Source organism: Aquarana catesbeiana, linkage group LG10 (assembly GCF_042186555.1).
Source record: "Aquarana catesbeiana isolate 2022-GZ linkage group LG10, ASM4218655v1, whole genome shotgun sequence".
NCBI classification, from domain to species: domain Eukaryota; kingdom Metazoa; phylum Chordata; class Amphibia; order Anura; family Ranidae; genus Aquarana; species Aquarana catesbeiana.
The window spans coordinates 245350787-245364670 of record NC_133333.1 but is presented as its reverse complement, the minus strand read 5'-3'; the positions used below and the strand labels follow the sequence as shown (position 1 = coordinate 245364670).

The window sequence follows — 13884 nt, the reverse complement described above, 5'->3', positions numbered from 1 at the left end:
GCGGCACTGATGGGTGGCACTAATATGCGGCACTGATGGGCATTGATAGGCAGCACTGATGGGCACTCATGGGTGGCACTGATAGGCAAAACTGGGCACTGAAAGGTGGCACTGATAGGGTGGCACTGATAGGCAGCACTGATGGGCACTGATAGGCGGCACTGCTGGGCACTGATAGGCAGCACTGCTGGGCACTAATGGGCACTGATACGTGGCACTGATGGGCACTGATACGCGGCACTGATATAAGGCACTGATAGGCATCCCTGGTGGCACTGGCAGTGGTAGGCATTGGAGTGGACACTGATTGGCAGCTGCCTGGGCACAGATTGGCAGCTACCTTGGCACATATTGGTATTTTCCTGGGGGTCTAGGGGGCATACCTGGTGGTCCAGCGTGGTGGCCATCCTGGTGGTCCTAGGTGGCTTACCTGGTGGTCCTGGGTGGGATTCGAGGGGGGGGCTGCGCTGATAAACAATCAGCACAGACCTCCCCTGTCAGGAGAGCAGCCGATCGGCTCTCCTCTACTTGCGTCTGTCAGACGCGAGTGAGGAAAAGCCGATCACCGGTTTTTCCTAGTTACATCGTGATCAGCCGTGATTGGATACGGCTGATCACGTGGTAAAGCGTCTCCGTCAGAGACTCTTTACCTAGATCAGAGTTGCGGTGTGTCAGACTGACACACCGCAACAACGATCGACGCGATGCGCGCCCCCGGGTGCGCGCAGCGGCTCAATATCCTGATCAGGTCATATGACGTCTGGTCAGGATATTGAAACTACTTTGCCGCTGTCATTTTGCTATATGGCGGGCGGCAAGTGGTTAAATTATAGGTATTGGAATTTCCTTTCAAATTTGGCTGTAATGCCCTGTACACACGATCGGACATTCTGACAACAAAATCCATGGATTTTTTGCCGACGGATGTTGGCTCAAACTTGTCTAGCGTACACACGGTCACACAAATCTTGTCGAAATTTCCGATCGTCAAGCACGTGGTGACATACAACACGTACGACGAGCCGAGAAAAATGAAGTGCAATAGCCAGTGCGGCTCTTCTGCTTTATTCCGAGCATGCGTGGAACTTTGTGCGTCAGAGTTGTGTACACACGCTCGGAATTTACGACAACGGATTTTGTTGTCGGAAAATTTGAGATCCAGATCTCAAATTTTGTGTGACAGAAATTCCGATGGAAAATGTCCAATGGAGCCTACACAGGGTCGGAATTTCCGGCAGCAAGCTCCCATTGAACATTTTCAGTCGGAAAATCCGACTGTGTGTACATAACGAATACGAATCTATCGGACGTTACGAATTATCCGAAATAACAATTGCCATATCTAAACAAATGAAACGTAATGAATTAATAATAATAAACAACAATAATAATAATAAAAGCTTTTTATTATTATTATTTATTATTAATTCCTTTCATTCTATTTGTTTAGATGCGGCATTTGTTATTTCGTAACTTCGGATAAATTTGTATTCGTTACGTTCACTAACAGTCAAACTTGAAAAGAATTTCCAATACCTATGATTTAATAGGCAGTTATTATTAGTTAGTTATTCTTTGAAATTTAGTTTTTTCTTTCTTATTTTCAGTTTTTTTTTTAATTTTTGAATTTACGAATTTGCAAATTTTTGAATTTAAAAACTTGCACATTTTTTAATTTAAAAACTTGCTAATTTTTGAATTTACGAATTTATGAATTGCGATCATAACGAATGAACCGAAAAAAAAAAACTAATGAAAATAAAACAAAAACGAGCAAATTTTTCAGCAGTGCACATGTCTACTGGTCAAAACCATGTTATTGTTAAGCTGAGTTTGTGTACACAGACACAGTCACACTCGAACAGAAATGGCCTTCCCAAAACCATTTTCTACAACAGGGATTCTCAACCAGGGTTTCATCAATAGTTCCTGCAGAGGTGGCTAGGGGTTCCCCGAGCAACGAGCAATTTCTGTCCCATCAGATAAGTTCCCACTGTCACCATTCATCTTTTTAGCTATCTGTAAGGGGGTAATTCTTCCCAATGACTACAAGTGTAAGGAGCATTCTTCCCACCGACCATCACACAATGCAGCCTTTCTCAACCTTTTTAACCAAGGGGAACCCTTGAAGTAAACTTCAGGACTTGTGGAACCCCTTCTAAAACCAATTTGTTGGAGATCAGTGGGAAAAATTACCCTTTTGCCATGGTGGTCATTATGCCCCCCCTTATAGACAGCTAAAAAGACTATTATGCATTGTTATGCAGTTGGCTCTGCCAATTGGCATAGGCTCCAGAATTATGCAAGCACCATCAAATGTGAAGTCAATCAGCCACAGCCCGAGGAACCCTATGGTTCCAGCGAATCCTAGTTGAGAAAAGCTGCACTGATGTATCATGAGTTGTAGATATAGTAATTTTTTAGCAGGGGTTCCCTGAAATTTTTTCTAGGGTTCCTGTGTGTTAAAAAGGTTGAGAAAGGCTGGTCTACGTCTTTGCCTATGCTCATATAGGTGTGGTGGTCTAGTGTTGAATGTCCACAAAACCATTGCTAATATAGTGTATTTAAAGTATGGTCATGCAAATATATACTCATTTTTTTTGGCTGGATCTGTAGCTCTTTCTAAAGTTTATTTGTATAGTTTGAAAATCGTGTTTTACATTTGTGGATTAGTACAGCAGAATATGTTTGAACTGTGGGACCAATCACCTAAATAAATACAATTATAATGATTATTGTTTGGGGATATTTGCATAGAGCTTACATCATTTACATTAGGGAGCTCACTACCACCGAGGTGAAGGTAAGGGTATAAAGATAAGAAGAGGTGAATAATAAAGTGTATGTCTACCATACAAAACACACTTCAGTAGCAGGTAAGACTTAACTTTATTTATTTTATTTTTTTTTTATATTTTTTGCCAGAATTACTTTATCTCCTGAACAACACAAATGGTAAATAACCATCTATTTTCCAATGTAAGAATAAAACATTAAATTTTTTTTCACGTTTTTTCTTGAGTTCATGTTTAAATATTTTCTTGACCTTTCACTTTGTTTATTGAACAGGCATTGGCAATTAAAATTAAAAAAAAAATGTGGCTTAGCTTGATGCTATATTTTTGTAATAATAAGTTATGTGGATATCCGACTTTACAGGCCAGACAAAGGAGTTTGATATTATAATAAAAATATAAACTTTATTCAATAGAAAAAGTTTAAAAGTCATATAACAATAATGAAATAAAGGATATGTGTGCACATATACTTTTATTGGCCCTGACGAAGCAATTTTGGCGAAACACGTCGACACATCAGGATTTGCTCTATCGGCACTCAATTTTTCGATTGTATAATCTGACAGCACTAAAAAATTGAGTGCTGATAGAGCAACGCCTCATGTGCCGATGTGTTTTGCCAAAATTGCTTAGTCATTGCCAGATTTACTTCTTTATCTGCTGAACAACACAAATGGTAAATAACTATCTATGTTCCAATGTAAGAATAAAACACAAATTCTTTTTTTTTTTTCTTTAAGTCATGCTCAAATATTTTCTTGACACTTCACTTTGTTTATTGAACGGGCATTGGCAATTAAAATCAAAAATTTAAAAATAATGTGGCTTAGCTTGATGCTATATTTTTGTAATAATAAGTTATGTGGATATCCGACTTTACAGGCCAGACAAAGGATTTTGATATTATAATAAAAATGTAAACTTTATTCAATAGAAAAAGTTTAAAAGTCATATAACAATAATGAAATTAATAATTAAAACCAGATAGGGCTGTCAGATTAAACAATCGAAAAATTAAGCGCTCATAGATCAAATCCGTATGTGCCGACGTGTTTCGCCAAAATTGCTTAGTCATTGCCAGAATTACTTCTTTATCTGCTGAACAACACAAATGGTAAATAGCCATCTATATTCCAATGTAAGATTAAAACACAAATTCTTCTTTTTCCTTTGAGTCATGCTCAACTATTTTCTTGACACTTCACTTTTATTGAACAGGCATTGTCAATTAAAATCAAAAATTTAAAAAAATGTGGCTTATCTTGATGCTATATTTTTGTAATAATAAGTTATGTGGATATTGGACTTTAGAGGCCAGACAAAGGAGTTTGATATTATAATAAAAATATAAACTTTATTCAATAGAAAAAGTTTAAAAGTCATATAACAATAATGAAATAAAGGATATGTGTGTACATATCCTTTTAAAGGGCCCTGACAAAGCAATTTGGGCGAAACACGTCGGCACATCAGAATTTGCTCTATCAGCACTCAATTTTTTTATTGTATAATCTGACAGCACTAAAAAATTGAGTGCTGATAGAGCAACGCCTCATGTGCGGACGTGTTTCGCCAAAACTGCTTCGTCAGGGCCTATAAAAGTATATGTACACACATATCCTTTATTTCATTATTGTTATATGACTTTTAAATGGAAAAAGTTTTAAAAAGTAATATAACAATAATGAAATGAATAATTAAAACCAGATAGGGCTGTCAGATTATACAATCGAAAAATTTAGCACTCATAGAGCAAATCCGTATGTGCCGACATGTTTCGCCAAAATTGCTTAGTCATTGCCAGAATTACTTCTTTATCTGCTGAACAACACAAATGGTAAATAGCCATCTATGTTCCAATGTAAGAATAAAACATGAATTCTTTTTCCTTTGAGTCATGCTCAACTATTTTCTTGACACTTCACTTTTATTGAAAAGGCATTGTCAATTAAAATCAAACGTTTAAAAAAATGTGGCTTATCTTGATGCTATATTTTTGTAATAATAAGTTATGTGGATATTGGACTTTAGAGGCCAGACAAAGGAGTTTGATATTATAATAAAAATATAAACTTTATTCAATAGAAAAAGTTTAAAAGTCATATAACAATAATAAAATAAAGGATATGTGTGTACATATCCTTTTAAAGGGCCCTGACAAAGCAATTTGGGTGAAACACGTCGGGACATCAGAATTTGCTCTATAAGCACTCAATTTTTTTATTGTATAATCTGACAGCACTAAAAAATTGAGTGCTGATAGAGCAACACCTCATGTGCCGATGTGTTTCGACAAAACTGCTTTGTCAGGGCCTATAAAAGTATATGTACACATATATCCTTTATTTCATTATTGTTATATGACTTTTAAATAGAAAAAGTTTAAAAAAGTCATATAACAATAATGATTATTAATAAATAAAACCAGATAGTGCTGTCAGATTAGACAATCGAAAAAACTGAGTGCTGATAGAGCAAATTCTGATGTGCCGACGTGTTTCACCAAAATTGCTTCATCAGGGCCTATAAAAGGATATGTACACACATCTTTTATTTCATTATTGTTATATGACTTTTAAACTTTTAAACTTTTTCTATTGAATAAATAAAAAAAGGAATATTTGCTTGTGAAGTCATGATCTCCACAGTGGCAAATCAGAGGATGCCTTGTATTCACTGATAAATATACAAGGAGCTTCCTGAATGACCCAAGGTGTTGTACAATTGACCCTCTTATGTTTCTGGCGACAGAAGTAAGTTGGTCCTAGCAAGGTGGAAGAACACACAGCTTACTGTATAAGGCAAATGCTACTACAATTTAGCCATGCTGGCCCACAGTAATTCCTGGAGATAGGCTTTTAAAGCAGTGGTCACCAACCTCAGTCCTCAAGTACCCCAACAGGTCTTGTTGTTAGGAGTTCCTTCATCTTTCACAGGTGCGTTAACCTCTTCTGGACCACTCGCTAGCAATGTACTGCGTACCAAAATGTCGCTGGCCTCTTCTGGGGTTTTGAGCGAGCGCATGTACGCCCCCTTTCCCAACACCTGCTGTGATTGGACTCAGTGGGATTTCGTCAGCAGGTCCGAGCTAATGATTCATGCCCGGGGCCCTTTGATCTGCTGTGTCCAATTACAGACCAGAGCCCTGTGATGACAAACAGAGGGAACAATCTCTCTGTTTCTTATCCCTGCAAAGCAGGGTTAAGAAACAAAGAGATATTTAATTAAAAAGCAGCACATAATACACACATTAGCACTTGTTAGGCACACGGTTAACCCTTTGCTTGCCCTAGATGTTAACCCCTTCCCAACCAGTGTCATTAGTACAGTGACGGTGTATAGTATTAGCACTGGTCACTCTATTAGTGTCACTGGTGAGGTCAGTGGCACTTAGTTAGCTCCCACCCAGCCCCAGTTAGTATCAGATTGCCTGCCACACTCACAGTCCCACTATAAGTCGCTGATCACCACCATTATTTGTATATTAAAAAAATCCAGTATACATCCCATAGTTTGAAGACGCTATAACTTTCATGCAAACCAATTAATATAAACTTATTGGGAATTTTTTTTACCAAAGATATGTAGCAGAATACATTTTGGCCTAAATTTATGAAGAAATTTGATTTTCTTTACATTTTTTAGTGGATATATTTTGTATCAGAAAGTAGAAAATATAGTTATTTTTTATTTTTTTTTTTTTTATTTGGGGCCTTTTTTGCGGTTATATAGAAAAAAAAATGTAAAACCCAGTGGTGATAAAATACCACCAAAAGAAATCTCTATTTGTATAAAAAAATATATATATATACAGTGGTTAGAACAAGTATTTGATACACTGCCGGTTTTTCAGGTTTTTCTACTTACAAAGCATGTAGAGGTCTGTCATTTTTATCATACGTTCTCTTCAACTGTGAGAGATGGAATCTAAAACAAAAATCCAGAAAATCGCATTGTAAGATAAATAAATAATAAATTTGCATTTTATTGCATGACATAAGTATTTGATCGCCTACCAAGCAGTAAGAATTCCGGCTCTCACAGACCTGTTATTTTTTTTCTTTGAGAAGCCCTCCTGTTCTCCACTCATTACCTGTATTAACTGCACCTGTTTGAACTCGTTACCTGTATAAAAGACACCTGTCCACACACTCAATCAAACAGACTCCAACCTCTCCACAATGGCCAAGACCAGAGAGCTGTGTAAGGACATCAGGGATAAAATTGTAGACCTGCACAAGGCTGGGATGGGCTACAGGACAATAGGCAAGCAGCTTGGTGAGAAGGCAACAACTGTTGGTGCAATTATTAGAAAATGGAAGAAGTTCAAGATGACGGTCAATCTCCCTCAGTCTGCCCTTGTAGTTTTCCCTCTCCATATTCTAAAATGGGGGGGGGGCTAAATTTTGTTCTTTTAATGCAAGAGGCCTTAATTCCCCTACAAAAAGAAGTCCAATCTTAAATTTATTCCATAAACAAAAGATAGATATTAGTTCATTTCAAGAAACACATTTTCGTTCAGATCACATTCTGAAAATAAACAATAGTAATTATGTTACTTGGATCCATGATACATTTTCATATTCCAAATCAAGAGGTGTATCCATTGCATTCCACAGGAACATACCTCATCAAATAGTGCAAAGTTATAAGGGTAAGGATGGTAGATATTTGGTTATAAAGGTAATGATTTATGGAAAAATGTTTACAATTATTATTCTTTATTTACCAAATTATGGTCAAATTGAAAGTGGGAAGAAGGCTTTGTCAAATGCGATGGAGAAAGCAGAAGGAACAATAATATTGGGTGGTGATTTTAACTTTATAATGGATACAAAAATGTACACTACCAATACCCATACCCAAAGAAAGAATAACCAATTAAAGGGATTTAAAGATTTATTGGGGAAATATCAAATGGTAGAAATTTGGAGGGCTCAACATCTAACGGAAAATAATTATTTGTATTATTCAAATATACATGATTCATATCATAGAATAGATAAATTTTTTTTATAAATCGAGCTGGTATGATGATGACTCCCTCAACAGATATAGGTGGATTCCTATGGTCAGATCATGCCCCGATATACTTGGAACTTAAGATAAGCGAACATAAAAAAACGAGGGGGATATGGAGGTTAAATGATAATTTGACAAAGATTGTGAAAGCGATATCAGAAAAGCAATAAAGGAATTTTTAATAATACACGAAAAAGATGAAACAACAATTCCCATGCAATGGGAAACATTAAAATGTGTGTTGCGGGGGTTGTTCATCAAGCACGGCTCAAGATTAAAAAAAGATAAAGAGAAAAAGAAACTTCAACTTGTGATAGAAATTGAGAATTTGGGAAAAAAAAAACATAAACAGAGTGTTAACGCATGTGATAAAATCATATTAAAAAATAAACGAATGGAATTACAAGCCATGCTGGATGAGGAATCCCTTTGAGTAAGTGATAAAAACAGAACACAATGGTATCAATATGGAAATAAAACTGGAAAAATACTAGCTAAAACAATAGAGAGAACAGCAGTCCATGACCTCCATAGTAAAAATCTTAAAAACAAATGGGGATCTAACTTACGACCCAATAGAAATATCTAAAACGTTCCATACATACTATTCCAGATTGTATAACATTAATAAACAACAAGGGAACAGAGAAAAGGAAAAGAATAGGGAAGAGATTAGAAAATACATAGAGGAAACAGCTTTACCCAGATTTTCTGAGGAAACAATTGAGGATCTAGAAAAAGAAATATCATCAGAAGAGATTCAGCAAGCCATTGCTGAGCTGGTCCCGGGAAAAAGCCCGGGGCCAGACGGGTATACTTCTAGATTCTATAAAGCATTCCAACTCTAAATTATTCCTATCCTAAAAAAAAAACCATATAACTCTATATCCAATACACAAATCTTCGTCCCACAAAGTACAGAAGCTCATATAGTATTGATACCAAAGCCAGAGAAAGACCATACATTATGTAATAATTACAGATCAATTTCATTGACCAACATAGATATAAGACTATATTTAAAAATTATCGCTAATAGATTAGCACCTATCTTACCTAAGCATATAAAATTAGATCAAACTGGGTTCACGAAGGGAAGAGAGACTAGGGATAATATAATAAAAACTTGCACATTGGTGGAATATGTTCAGAGAACCGCCATCCCGACATGTCTTCTGGCCGTTGATGCGGAAAAAGCATTTGACAGAGTGGGATGGCGGTTCTTGGAGGAAACACTAATCCAGATAGGAATGGGTCCCAAAATGCTTAGTAGGATCCTTGCATTGTACTCCAACTCAAGAGCTAAGGTAAGAGTAAATGGAATATTATCAGAATATATAAAAATATCAAATGGAACCCGATAGGGATGCCCCCTTTCCCGTTTATTATATATATTGGTAATGGAACATCTTACCACGACAATAAGAAAAAATAAAGATATTAATGGGATAAAAATCAAAGATATAGAATATAAGACAGCCGTATATGCAGACGATTTGTTAATATATGTAACTAATCCTATCATAACAATTCCAAACTTAATAAAAGAATTTAAAAGATTTGGGGAATTGAGTAACTTTAAAGTTAATTATGATAAATCAGAGGTACTGAATATATCATTATTTAAAAAAACATACACACTTTTGCAAAAAGATTTTTCATTTAAATGGAATCAAGAAGCAATTAAATATCTAGGAATATTTATTCCGAAGGACCTGAATCAACTACAGGAGTTGAATTACAATGCAACAATCCGAAAAGTAATTAAACTATTACAAAAATTTGATAAAATAACATATTCATGGATGGGAAGAATTAACATAATAAAAATGGATACATTACCAAAGATATACATTTTTCAAACAATTTCCCCAGTCCCTCCTAAAAAACTGATGATGGAACTGAGAAAAGCAATGGTGAGCTTTATTTGGGCTCATAAAACCCCTTGAATAAAAAGAGAAATTTTAATTAGAAATAAAAAAAAATGGAGGTTTAGCATTACCAGATTTTACAAAATGCTTACAAGCAGCATCATTAACTAACATTATTGATTGGCATCATAATAAGGAAACTAAACAATGGGTAAATCTAGAAGAGGAATTAATAGGACCACAACTTAGGTTCCTGCCTTGGATTAAACCCCATTTAAGACCAAAGAAGAAAGAATTAACAATTTTTGTAAATGCTACTTTAAAAATATGGGATACTATAATAAAAAGAGGGAAACTTTCCACTATGACTGGTCCTATGACACCTTTGTTCTCCAACCCTGAATTTCCGCCAGCTTTAGAAACCACAAATCACTTAAAATGGAATATTTTGGAGAACGCAAGGGTGGAACAGATCCTAGTGGATGGTAAACTACCAAAATTGCAGGACCTGGGGCCTGAATATAAAAGCAAACGGTTACAATATTATCAATTAAAGACATTCATTGAGTAAAAAATACCTTTGATAAATAGGCCAAAAACAAAATTTGAAAAAAATATTAGTAGAGGAACAAGAACCAACTAAAACATTATCAAAGATATATAACGTATTACTCCCTTCCGGTTCCCTCAGAGAATTAATAGGAATGAAGAAATGGGAAAAGGAAATAGAAAATCCTATATCAGAGGAGGAATGGGAGAAAATCTTTGAAATAATACATAAAACATCTATAGCAAATAAGTATCAAGAAAGAAATTATAAGATCGCAATGAGATGGTATTGGAGCCCAGTAGCTTTAAATATAGTTAACAAAGTTAATACAGAAACGTGTTGGAGATGTAAGGTAGAAAGAGGGACTATGGATCATGTATGGTACAGTTGTCAAGGAGTGAGGAGCTTCTGGGACAAAATATTTGAGATATATCAGAAAGTGTCAGGAGTAGAAAGGAGTCCAAATATAAGCACCTCGTTGTTTTCCCTTACATCAGATACAATAATAATGACAACTGCAGCTAGAACAATTATAGCGTGAAATTGGAAAAAAACAAAAAAGCCAACTGTGTTGGAATGGATATGTGAAATGAACGAAATTGAATATATGGAAAAACAGATAATAGAAGAAGGGTATGTAGGGGATCAGGTGCCAGAAATATGGCAAAAATGGAAGGAGTTTCGATCCTCAAATAGATTGATGGAGTATTTATAATTGGAGGGGAATGGGAAGGATATGGGATGAAAGGGAAGGAAGAGAAGGAAGAAAAAAGGGGGAAATTTTTTTTTTCTTTTTTGAATACTTAGATATATGTATGAGTAATAGGAAATGAATGTTTTCAGGTATGTATGAGTAATAGGAATTTAGATAGATGATTCTATAGAAACAGGAAGAAGTGGGTATCATTAAGATTATTTATTATGTAAAAGGAATTTTTAATGTATGTATTTTTGAAGATGGTATGATGTGTATTACTTGTCTTTTTTTTTAAATTTAATAAAAAGAAGATTGATAACAATCTCCCTCGGTCTGGGGCTCCATGCAAGATCTCACCTCGTGGGGCATTAATGATCATAAGGAAGGTGAGGGATAAGCCCAGAACTACATGGCAGGACTTATTCAATGACCTGAAGAGAGCTGGGACCACAGTCTCAAAGAAAACATTAGTAACACACTACACCGTCATGGATTCAAATCCTGCAGCGCACGCAAGGTCCCCCTGCTCAAACCAGCGCATGTCCAGGCCCATCTGAAGTTTGCCAATGACCATCTGGATGATCCAGAGGAGGAATGGGAGAAGGTCATGTGGTCTGATGAGACAAAAATAGAGCTTTTTGGTCCAAACTCCACTCCCTGTGTTTGGTAGAAGAAGAAGTTTGAGAACAACCCCAAGAACACCATCCCAACCATGGAGGTGGAAACATCATTCTTTGAAGCTGCTTTTCTGCAAAGGGGATAGGATGAGGGGAGGATGGAGCCATGTATTGCGAGATCTTGGCCAACAACCTCCTTCCCTCAGTAAGAGCATTGAAGATGGGTCGTGGCTGGGTCTTCCAGCATGACAGCTACCCGAAACACACAGCCAGGGCAACTAAGAAGTGGCTCCGTAAGAAGCATCTCAAGGTCCTGGAGTGGCCTAGCCAGTCTCCAGACCTGAACCCAATAGAAAATCTTTGGAGGGAGCTAAAAGTCCGTATTGCCCAGCGACAGCCCCGAAACCTGAAGGATCTGGAGAAGGTCTGTATGGAGGAGTGGGCCAAAATCCCTGCTGCAGTGTGTGCAAACCTGGTCAAGAACTACAGGAAACGTATGATCTCTGTAATTGCAAACAAAGGTTTCTGTACCAAATATTAAGTTCTGCTTGCCTAATGTATCAAATACTTATGTCATGCAATAAAAGGCAAATTAATTATTTAAAATCATGTGATTTTCTGGATTTTTATCTCTCGCAGTTGAAGAGTACCTATGATAAAAATTACAGACCTCTACATGCTTTGTAAGTAGGAAAACCTGCAAAATTGGCAGTGTATCAAATACTTGTTCTCTCCACTGTATATTTTGTTTGGGTACAATGTTGCATGACGGCGCAATTACCAGTTAAAGTGCGAAGTGCTAAATAGCAAAAAATGGCCTGGTCATAAAGGGAGGTGAAACCTTCTGGGGGCTTAGGTGGTTAAATCAATATCAATGGCTGAGTTGACAGCTATTTTATCTAAGGGAAATTCCCAAAACATGGCCTGTTGGGGTATTTGAAGAATGAGGTTGGAAAGCACACTGTATAATATCTTTATAGCCTGGCCTTATCAAGAGGTTAAGTCATCTAATTTGACTTGATCGTAGGTCTTCTATTTTTTTGTTTTTCTTTTTGTTGCAGAAGACATGAATTTCAGCAAGAATCCAGAATTTATCATCCTTGGGTTATTTGAGCTTCCTGAGCAACAAAATGTACTTTTTGTGGTATTTCTGATTATGTATCTCCTCGGTGTTCTTGGGAATTTAACCATCATTCTCTTGATACAGACCGACTTTCACCTCCAGACTCCCATGTACTTCTTCTTGGGCAACTTGTCCTTCGTTGATATGTGCTACACCTCATCCATTGTCCCAAAGATGCTGGTTAACATTCTATCAAAGAATAAGACTATTACATTGCTGGATTGTATTTCACAATTGTTCTTCTTCCTGTGTTTTGCTTGCACTGAGTGCTTCTTGCTGGCGGTAATGGCGTACGACCGATTTGTGGCTGTTTGCAGCCCACTGCATTACACCACGATCATCAACCGAAAAGTGTGCGTTGTTCTGGTCATTAGTTCCTGGTTGGCTTCAGCTTTGCATTCACTTCTACACAGCTTGATGGCTTCCACCTTGCGTTTTTGTGGTGTTAAAGAGGTCCACCACTTCTTCTGCGACATGGGCCCCTTGTTGAAGCTGGCCTGCTCCGACATTTCTCTCAACAAGCTTTTAATCTATACGGAAGGTGGCCTACCGGTTTTAATCCCGCTCATCATAGTGTTGTACTCCTATTGCTGCATCATCTCCTCCATTCTTAAAATCCGCTCGGCTGATGGTCGGTACAAGGCCTTCTCCACCTGCTCTTCCCACCTCATAGTGGTCATCTTGTTTTATGGGACCATCGCCTGCATGTACCTGCGTCCGTCTTCCACTGATTCCGTAAATTATGATAAAGCTCTGAGTGTGGTCTACACTGTGGTGGCCCCAATGCTCAACCCCTTCATCTACTCCCTGAGAAATAAGGAGGTGAAAGGGGCCATGAAAAGGTTGTTCATCAAGGGAAAAAATATGTGAAAATGGTAGATTTATTAAAAGCATGAAAAGTGTGTGGGCAGGATATTTGTACGTGTAATTGTCTGTATACAGAGAAGTCTTAAGTTGCCCATACACTAGTAGATTTTTGAATGAACATTTGTATAATAATTATCAAAACATAACAAATTATCAATGACTTGACAAATAATGTTGAAGGTGCTTCCAGATTTTTAACACGAACCCATCCTTTTTCATCGCCCACAGACCAGCTTGTATCCTCTTCGACTCCCTTCCATCAGTTGGGTGCCAAGGCCCTCCAGTCTGATTTTGCTCCACTGCAGTCCACCATCCAAATAATGCACCGCAAACTGAAGA

The 13884-nt window shown here is 37.1% G+C and overlaps 1 protein-coding gene across 1 annotated transcript; it reads left to right on the top strand.

Moving 5' to 3' along the window:
* Positions 1 to 12621: 12621 nt before the first annotated feature.
* On the top strand, positions 12622 to 13548 carry LOC141109908 (olfactory receptor 1E5-like). Its single transcript, XM_073601161.1, has one exon. The coding sequence runs from the start codon at positions 12622 to 12624 to the stop codon at positions 13546 to 13548; it is 927 nt and encodes a 308-aa protein (XP_073457262.1).
* Positions 13549 to 13884: the final 336 nt, after the last annotated feature.

Coding starts and splice junctions, on each gene's coding strand:
- LOC141109908 (XM_073601161.1), top strand. CDS start 12,622: ATGAATTTCAGCAAGAATCCAGAATTTATCATCCTTGGGTTATTTGAG.